Below are 10,789 nucleotides of genomic sequence, written 5' to 3'. Positions count from 1 at the left end.
TACAAGTTAGAGGGACTAAAGTGGTCAAACATTACCTTTGGCTCAGTGCAATCACGAGCAAAGTGACCTGGTCTGCCACAATTGAAACAATTGTTGTTTTTGCCTTTCTTGCAGTCGCGTTTCCCACGCTCTCGCTTGTGTCCACTAAAACTAGCTTCATTCCCCCTTTTTCCTTTATTGGGACCTTTACCTTTTCCCTTTTTACAACTAGAGTTTGATGATCGTTAGATGCTGTCTCTTCGTGTGATTCTGGCGCTTCTTATAACCATCAAATTTGAGGGTTAATTGACGAAGTCTAGTAGTTGAGGTTCCCCCATATTGAACTTTCACAGAATCCCAAACTGCTTGAGCTGAACAGTGCTTCTCAAAGCGCAGCATTATGTCATTCATCATGCTGCTCAACATCAATATGCGAGCCACACGATCTTTGCGCTTATAAACTTGATATAATTCCATATCACGCCTATGTTGAGCGGTGTTCCCATACTCAGGTTCAGTCATTGGTTGAGTGATTGTTTCTAGCATGTCTTGCTCTTCTAGGAGAGAGTGAATTTTACGATGCCAAACATCATAGTTCTTTTCATTCAGTTTGTCTCCTTGGTTCAAGTCAGCGACAATGCTTTTTGTTGCAGCCATTTCAACTATACAGACAAAATTGCTAACATTAGAATCTAGTACAATTTAAATTTTCAATTAATTTTGCCACTTCGTTTCAAATCAATAATATTAATCTAGCATATGCCAAAGAAACGAATAACAATGTAAACATTCAATCAATTCCCATTAGCATAGTCCAATTAGTATTTTTTATTCAAACAAGTGCAAAATATTCTAGTTATTAGTTCATCTAATAACTCTCACTATTGAATGACATTTATATTCATGCACATTTATTGTAATTAAACAAAGAAATTACATAAAATAAACATGCCATTAATGAAAATATCCAATATGTACATCAAATACATAAATATATATATATATATATAAGAAAGATGTGCAAATAAAATAAATACAACGTAAATCACATGCTAGGAACATAATCAGGATCCTTTTTCATGTCATCTTCATCTTCTTCGTTATGTTCACCAAGTTCGTACACCTCATACCATGGAACTAATCGTGCAGCAGAATCCAAATGATTTACGCTACGACCAATGAGTCGTATACCCATATTGGCATATTGACGTCCCCCCTCTAGCAGTAGATCATCTGCGAGAGTTTCGAAACTCAACGCGCTCAACCTTTGCTTCAATGAGTCTCGAACCATGTTCCACTCTTCCGGTAGAGAATCAAGAACAATCTGAATTTGTTGCTCGATGTAGAAGTCATGAACATCCCGAATCCACAAATTTTTCATCCAAGTATACATATGATATATGTGTAGATGCATGGTGTGACTAGGATTTTTTCTATATCCCAATAAGTGTATTATTTGTGCTCTTGTAGCCACTACAAACACAAATAATTAAATCACATTAACAATTAAACTTTTGACTATTTAATTATCATATGTAGTAATTTTCTGGTTACCAAAAAAAATTCCAGAAAAATAATAGAAAAATAGAAAATATTATTTTAAATAATCTAGAAAAAACAGAATGAAAATCGGATGTCACACGCGCCCTCACGCGCCACTACAAGATGAACGGCCTGATGAGTAGCGTTGATTTACACCCGCCATTGATGCGCGTGAAACTGTAATGGTCACTATTATGGACCGCGGGTCAACCCGATCCATAACCCGTCTGTTCGACCTGTTACTTGACCCGGTCAATTGACTGGGCAGTCAACCGGCGCGTGAGCGCTCTGTCAGGCGCATGAGACACACACACCGTCTTATGGGGCGTTTTTGGCCAAAATTTGTTTCCGAGCTAGACAAATAGGGTGTCCCAATTGCATTTCTGATCTTATATTTACCATTACAGTATCCTAAGTTAGTGTTTGACTTTCAAACTTTAAACTCGCGACTGTAATTCGTTATTCAAAACATAAACCAGTTTTGATTTTAATATTTGAAAAATCATATCAATTCACATAGTTCTCCAAAATTTTCAAAAAAATATCCGTTTGAAAGCTTGTTTCAAGAGCTTTCCAACCATACCAAACTTGTTCATAGCAAAATTATATATGATACTCGATTTTGAACTAAAAGTTTCGGTTTTCAGCCATGTATATATGTTTTAATCATGCAAATCAGATTCAACATTATAGAAACAACCTATGCTCCGATACCAATGTAGAAAGTTGAAGGAGAAATCGAAAACTTACTGATTTCTTGATCGGTATGAATAAATGAGGATCGATTTGTAACTTGATTATTAGAACCAAGAATGATTCCACAGTACGAACACTATTTATTTGCTTGTAAACTTTGATTCTCCAAGATCAAAGTATATGGAAGATTTTGACAGAGAGTTACACAAAAGGTACCCTCTCTGTATTGTGTTCTCTCTTTTTAAAGAGAGAACAACGTCAGTTACATTTTTGTAACTGACGTAAGTTACCAGCAATTGTCTCCAAGACAATTGCTCAATAACCAACCTAATATGGGTTGGGTTGGGTCGGGTCAAGCCCTCATGGGCGGCCCATATGTAAAACCCAATTTCCAACAGTCATTAATTAAAAAAAACGATTTACACAAAATCATAAGATTAAAACCAATTTAATCAATTTATGATTAAAACCTATTTAACCATAAATAAGGGAACTAAATGAACCGGCTCCGATACCAATGAAGGAAATAAGATACAATACACATATGTATTAGTACGCAGCGGAATACCTGTTATAGTGCAGACTACAGATCGAACTGTTTGGTTCCATGTTCTACAAGTTGGATCACGTACTCTTCGAGGACACAAATCACGAGCACACCAACGGCAAAGAGATCACGGATTAGTCTTAGTCAGAGGGATCACTACCAGAGTCCTCCCACTATTCACACCCTAACTAGCCTAGATCACGTAAGCGGAAGATCATAGTTTGAGAGAGAGATTACGTATATTCTATTTTTTGGTGTATTGAATACAAGGGACTAACCCTCTATTTATAGGCTCATAAAGGATAAGAATTAATGTATTCTAATTTGATCAGAAGTCTATCAAATCTCCTAGGATAATACCTTTCAAAATCAAATAATTCATTTGATTAATATCCAACTAGATATTATCCTTAATTATTAATTACACAAATTAATTAATTATGTGGACGTTTATCCACATTATCATATGGCATGTATAGCTAGACAACTATGATGTTATATTGCAAGAAGCTATTCCTTTTTTGAGCATGGATTTACAACAAATTGCATCACAATAATCACACCTAAATGGTAGCTAAGCATCACAATTGAATCATCAATTAAGCATAGCAATTAACACTTGACATAGCATGAATAAATTAATACTTAAGCAAACTAATCTCATTAAGCACAAACGAATAGGCTACATCGTCCCCTAACAAAAAGGTTTAGTAACTCATGCTAGATTCACACAAAAAAATAAAGCTAACAAAATTCATAGGATTAACAAAAGAAAACATAACGGTGCATTTGGTTTTTTTTTTTTTGTTTTCTATTTCTATTTTATAAAGAAAAGAAAACATGTTTGATTTGAAATACTCAAAATTGTTTTCTAACAAAGAAAAGAGAAAAAAAAACGTTTGATTAATAAACACGAAAACTATGTATATTTTCAATATATTTATACTTGTCAGGTTTGACATCGGCTGTTCTCAAGTGCTGGAGGAGAGATAATGTTTCCTTGTGTAGACCCAGTTGATTATAGCCACTCAGCATCCCGTTCCAAGCGTGCGATTGTGTCCCTGTGCGGCATTTCATCGAACAGTATTCGTGCTTTCCCCATATGGCCTGATCAATGTCCCGTTGGAAACGTGCAACGCAGCGGAAGCGTATAAGGACCTCATAGACATAAACGTTCAAAATTTTTTTATCAAATACTAATCACCATAGCACAAACCATAGATCAATTAATTGCAAGAAGATTATATACCTTGAGATCTCTCTGATTTGATCTCTAATAATTAGGAACAAAGGATGGAGTCAGCGAGTTTGATACTAAGCTCAAACCTGTGGATCTTCCACCGTATGCACCAATTCCCAAACTTGGATTGAGAGGGTGGTCTCTTTTCTCCAGGAACCTGAAGAACACAAACCAATACTAGTGGAAATGATTAGAGAGTAGAGAGGCCAACTGGTGTCTCAAAACTTGTGTTAACAAAACACACACTATGTGTGTATTCATAGGGTTTGGCCACACCTAGGGTTTTCTCTCTAGGTGGGTCGGCCCCTAAGCCTCTCCCTCTCCTAATTCCGGTCCGTTTTGGTTTTCCTATATCTTTTAGTATTGGGCTTCTGGGCTACAGTGGAGTGGGGACCAACTAGGAAAAATAAAGCATGGGCTTCCTATGAATTTAATTATCAACCCAAACCCATGGACATAATTATATTTCATAAATTATAATATATTCCACTAAAATATTATAATTGCACTCCCCGTTTTATCTCAAATTAAATCTGAGCCTTTCGTTATACTTGTTCATAAATTCCTCACGTTAAGTTATAGATACCCGTCAATTAAATATGCCACTGACATATAATATTTAATTGACATCTTTAAATATTTCCTTGATCTCACCGCTTAACTTATTTGAATGTGTCGGATTAATTAAAATCCACCTGCAGGGTTTTGACACAATCTCAAATCCTATAAGCATTCTCAAGAGGGTATCATCAATCCATAATTGGACGTGAATTTTATTAACAGATTATTTTCCATCGTACAATTAATGCGGTGACCCAACTCACTTGGTGTTTGTTGGCCTGTACAAAAAGACCTCACGCTTTAGTAAATCAAAGTCCCATACATTAAATGCACATGTACTAATAATCTTTAATAAATTAAGAATATGAACAATTCTATAACGTTTGTGTGAGTGTACAATTTTCCATATAGTCAGACTGGGAAAATTGACTCACACGTAGTCCTGATCAATACACTCCAAGTGTACTAGTATAGTAAGTTCAAGCTTCGCCGCTCTCCGTAACCAAGATAGGTATACTAAAATAATATACCACAGCCAAGCCGACGGTTTGTCCAATTCCGTCTTAGATGTGATCGCTTACTTATATTCGATAGGAACTTATGAATTGATCTTCCGTGTGTAAGCTTAGACTCTACACACCAATTCATATACCATATAGAATAAAAGACACTGATGTCAATATGCCTTTTCTCATTTTAAATGCTAAATATATTTTATTCAAATAAATAAATCGAGTTTGAATATTACATAAAATAATGGCCTTTAGCATACTATTCCTATCAATCTCCCACTTCTGCTCAAGGCCATGACGATACACATCTTATTGCCAGGCCCTCCAAGTGTCCCTCAAATTGTTTTGTTGGTAAGCACTTGGTGAACGGATCCACCAGGTTATCCTTTGATGCTATCTTCGTCACTACAGCGTCACCTCTTCGTACGATCTCTCGTATCAAGTGATACTTGCGTTCAATATGTTTTCCTTTTGAATGAGCCCTTGGTTCCTTTGAATTTGCAACTGCTCCACTATTATCACAGTAAAGTGTAATAGGCGACAGAGCTGTAGGCACCACATTCAAGTCTATAAAAAAGTTTCGGAACCACACTGATTCTTTAGCTGCCTCAAAGGCTACTACATATTCAGCTTCCATAGTGGAGTCAGCAATTCAAGATTGCTTGACACTTCTCCAACTAATGGCTCCACCTCCCAATGTGAAAACATACCTTGAAGTTGATTTCCTGGAATCTTTGTCTGACTGAAAATCTGAATCTGTATACCCAGTGGGTATAAGCTCATCAAACTTGTAAACTAGCACATGATCTCTCGTTCTCCTTAGGTACTTGAGTATGTGCTTTACAGCAATCCAATGTTTCATACCTGGATTAGACTGATATCTGCTAAGTAGACCAATCATATAACATATGTCCGTTCTAGTACACATCATGGCATACATGAGGCTTCCCACTGCCGAAGCATATGGTACTTGACTCATTTTCTTTATCTCATCAACATCCTTAGGACACTGATCTCGAGATAAAGTGACTCCATATCTGTAAGGAAGAAATCCTTTCTTGGAATCTTTCATGCCGAATCTTGCCAGGATGGTGTCAATGTAGACTCCCTGAGATAAGCCCAACATTCTTTATTTCCGATTTCTTAGTAATTTGATCCCAAGAATGTGGCCGGATTCTCCCAAATCTTTCATTTAGAATTGACTACTCAACCAGACTTTAACAGTAGATAATATAGCTACATCATTTCCGATGAGTAATATATCATCTACATAAAGTACTAAGAATACCACCACACTTCCATTGCTCCTCCGATAGACACAAGGTTCATCAGGACATTGTTCAAATCCATAGGATTTTATGGCCTGGTCGAATTTTATATTCCAAGACCTAGATGCCTGCTTGAGTCCATAAATGGATCTCTTAAGCTTGCACAACAGGTGCTCTTGGTTTCTCGCTACAAATCCATCTGGTTGTACCATATAGATGCTTTCATCAAGACTTCCATTTAGGAAAGCTGTCTTGACATCCATTTGCCATATTTCATAATCATAATATGCTGCAATGGATAAAAGTATCCAGATAGATTTAAGCATTGCTACTGACGAAAAGGTTTCCTCATAATCGATCCCTTCTTTCTGAGTGTACCCTTTCGCAACAAGCCTAGCTTTGAAGGTTTCAACCTTCCCATCCAACCCCTTCTTTCTCTTGTAGATCCACTTGCAACCAATGGGTCTTACACCATTTGGTGGTTCTACAAGTTCCCAGACTTGATTTGAGTACATGGACTCCATCTCAGATTTCATAGCTTCCTTCCAAGATATTGCATCTTTATCTTGGAGAGCTTCTTTGTAGTTACTGGGATCAGTATCTTGTTCAGTTGGGATCATTTCATACACTTCACCCAATAGAGCATACCGACTAGGTACCCTCCCACTACGACGAGGCTCTATTTGTTCGTTTGGAGTATTTTGGTGTGATGATTCTGTTCGATTTGTATCAAGATCTTCACACTGATTTGGTTGATTCCCCAGCATGTCCTGATCATCCCTCTGAACAGAATCAATTTGGGATTCCACAATCCTCCCACTGTTATGTGGTATTGGATCGTTATCCTCAACTGGTGTTTCTTGAGTTGTTTGGTTTCCTTGTGTTTCCCTTCTTAATTCTTCAAGAACAATCTTACTTTTGTGTTTGTGATTCATCATATAGTCTTCTTCTAAGAATCGGGCATTGGTGCTGACAATGACCTTCTGATCCTTAGGACTATAAAACAAACCACCTTTGGTACCTTAAGGGTATCAAAGAAAAAACATACTTTTGTTCTTGACTCCAGCTTCCCATTGTTCCCTACCAGCACATGGGCCTGACTACCCCATATCCGTATATGGGCCAAGCTGGGCTTTCGCCCTGTCCATAATTCAGTAGGAGTAGTTGGTACTGACTTAGAAGGAACTAAGTTCAGAATGTAGGCAGCTGTTTCCAGGGCATAGCCCCAGAAGAAATTAGGCAACTCAGAAAAACTCATCATCGATCTTACCATTTCCATAAGAGTCCTATTCCTCCTTTCTGCCACACCATTTTGTTGTGGTGTGCCTGGCGCAGTCAACTGGGATGAAATCCCCTCTGCGTTTAAGTATTCCATAAGCTCTCCCGAGAGGTATTCGCCACCACGATCAGATCGTAGTGTTTTGATACTCTTTCCTAAACGCTTCTCCGTAACTGCCTTATAACTTTTGAACATCTCAAAAGTTTCAGACTTACGGTGCATTAGAAAAATGTATCCATACCTTGAGTAATCGTCTATGAAAGTGACGAAGTACTCATAACCTCCTCTCGCTTGGATAGTCATTGGACCACACACATCAGAATGTACCAACTCCAAACATTCTTTGGCTCTATGCCCCTTGGCCGAAAATGGCCTCTTAGTCATCTTACCTTCCAAACATGATTCACAGACTGGAAGTTCCTCAACTTCTAATGAACTCAAAGGTCCATCTCGTACCAGTCTAGTAATCCTGTTTAGATTTATATGACCTAAGCGTAGATGCCAAAGATAAGTTTGATTTGGTTTCAAAGGTTCCTTTCTCTTAGATGGCAAAATTGTTGAGTTATTCAATTCATTACATATAGCAGAATTTAGACTTATAATGTAAAGATTATCTACCAAAGTACCAGAACAGATAAAACGTTTATTGTACCTGATAACAATAGAGTTATCAAACTCAAAACAATATGCATTCAAAGCTAAAGATGGAACTAAAAGTAAATTTCATCTCATAGCTGGTACGTAAAGACAATCGTTCAAAATTAAAATCCTATCACTACTAAAACTCAAATGAAAAACGCCTACTGCTTCTACTCTTAGTTTTGTCGCACTCCCAAGAGCACGTAACTCTCTTCCTTATTTCGTCGCCTGGTTTCTTGGAACCCCTGCAACGAATTGCAAACATGATTAGTGGCTCCAGTGTCTACACACCAAGATCTAGTAGACACAACCTCTAATTGTGTTTCGACAATAAATAAAGATAGTTACGTTGAGTATTCTTGCTTAGCCATGTTTGACATTGCTTTTTCCAATGTCCCTTCTGGCCACAGTGAAAACACTTGCCTTTCGGCTTTTTCACTCCACCTTGAATACCCTTGGAGTTGACTGACTTATTCTTCTTTTGAGTCTTTTTCTCCTTCTTACCTTTCGGTATAATAGAAGATCCTTTCTCATTCAGATTGACCTTAGCTTGCTTAGGTTGAATTTTTTCTGCTCCTTTAAGCTTATTGAGAAGTTCCGGCAAGGTATAAAGACTTTTGTTCATGTTATAGTTCAGCCGAAAATTCTCATAGCTATCAGGAAGAGATTGAAGTATGATATCAATCTTGCTTTCACCATCAATATCAGCACCAAGTATTTCGAGCTCATTCAAAAGACTCATCATCTTAAGAGTGTGCTCACTTACATTGGCTCCTTCCTTCATCTGGGTGTTTAGGAGTGTTTTCATGGTAGTTTGTCTTGCGGCTCTGCCTTGATCACCAAACATCTCCTTTAGGCTATAAATGATGTCATAGGCACTTGTCATATTCTGATGTTGTGTTTGCGACACGTCTGACATTGATGCTAACATGTAGCATCTAGCCATTTCATCAGCCTTCTTCCACTTCTTGTGAGCACTGATTTGCTCATCAGTAGCACCCTCCTTAGGCAATTCAGGGCATATTTCAGTCAACACAAATTTGTACTCTTCAGAGGTGAGCACAATATCCAAATTTCTTTTCCAATTAACATAGTTTGTTCCATCCAACTTATGGTCTTTCAGTATAACAAATAATGGGTTGAATGAAGGCATTTTGAAAAACTGAAAAAGGACATATTCAAAAATTAATTTATGGCATACATGATTCGAATTATCTAAGATTGCACCCATAATCAATCATATATTCGTTAACAATCAAAACACTTTAACATGAAATTTCCTATCTCGATGGGAGAATAAATTCCATGCAATTTAGTTCACATTAAATTTCATTGTCTAGACAGCACGCCGTATCAAATGTAAATTTAATTAGTTAACTTGCTTTGGTCCTATAAATAATGGTATTGATTTCGATGGTAAATATTTCCATAATTTATAGTTAAGTGTATAACCATCACTTGATCATAATCTCACCATCTTCATAAAATTTATTCCGATGGGGAAATAATTTTATAATAAATGACTACTCATTATGACTATCAAGAAAACTAATAATCTGAGATATCTGTAATCGAAAATTTTCGATAGGGAGGAAGGGCTAAGCCAACACATATTTTCAATTACATCTCTATTATATTTTCTTACCAATAATCCAAACTTAAAAAATATTTCCGTAATTCCAAAACTCCTGGAATTGAGATATCTTAAAAAATGCATTGACCGGAATTTACGCATTTTGGTATCACCGCCCAAAACCGAGATTCGTTACAGATTTTCTCCATGAAGTGAAACCGTTATCGCAGCACCATAGGTTTTCAATTTAACGATTAACAAATCTAGCAACCAGGTCGTTCCCAAGTAAGAGGGAGCTTTTCGAAAAACGGCGGGCAATTAAGTAACCTCAATCCTTGACAGAACTTTCTAGACATTGCATTGTTAATCTTAAATTAGAATACTTAAATGCATGGGTCGGAATTACACACTTTGGTACCGAAAAGAATCTTAAGTTAAAAAGGATTTTCCCAAAATAATACCGTAGTCACATTTAATATCTCAATTTTCCGAATTTTATTATTACATATTTTTCTTTGAACCAATGATGGAGACCGTAGGGTGATGTGTAACCCTTCTCCCACTTAATATTTTATTTTTGGGTGATTAATATTTTATTTTCCATGTTTAGATTACATCCATACATAAATAGGAATCCTAATCTAGCATGGCATTTAATTACAATCACACATGCAATTAAAATAAGAGACATAATTAAAATAGGAAACCAAATCGATCAAGAGTCCTAGCTATCATGGTCTTCAATCAAGCCAAATCTCAACTTGATTAGGAATCCTTGTTTGGAAACTGCTCGAAATACTACTGCCCGGACTGCCCCTCACCCGCTGCCCGATCTGCCCCCTGCCACCCACATCTGTCTGGCAGCTTCCGGTGGTGACCGCCGGCTGCCGGCCGGGCTACAGCAGCTGCTGGCTGCAACCAAAGCTGCTGCCTGCGCTGGCAGCAGCTGCCTG

At 37.2% G+C, this 10,789-nt stretch overlaps 1 protein-coding gene across 1 annotated transcript; it reads right to left on the bottom strand.

The window, feature by feature from the left end:
* Window positions 1–1,024: 1,024 nt before the first annotated feature.
* Window positions 1,025–8,008, bottom strand: LOC119985515. Its single transcript, XM_038829804.1, is given in 7 exon segments — window positions 1,025–1,452; window positions 2,786–2,850; window positions 5,788–5,915; window positions 6,636–6,989; window positions 7,236–7,375; window positions 7,378–7,559; window positions 7,911–8,008. Coding segments are annotated over 7 exon segments (1,395 nt in total).
* Window positions 8,009–10,789: the final 2,781 nt, after the last annotated feature.

Source organism: Tripterygium wilfordii, chromosome 19, assembly GCF_013401445.1.
Source record: "Tripterygium wilfordii isolate XIE 37 chromosome 19, ASM1340144v1, whole genome shotgun sequence".
In the NCBI taxonomy this organism is placed as follows: Eukaryota; Viridiplantae; Streptophyta; class Magnoliopsida; order Celastrales; family Celastraceae; genus Tripterygium; species Tripterygium wilfordii.
This window is presented reverse-complemented; position numbering and strand designations above follow the sequence as displayed.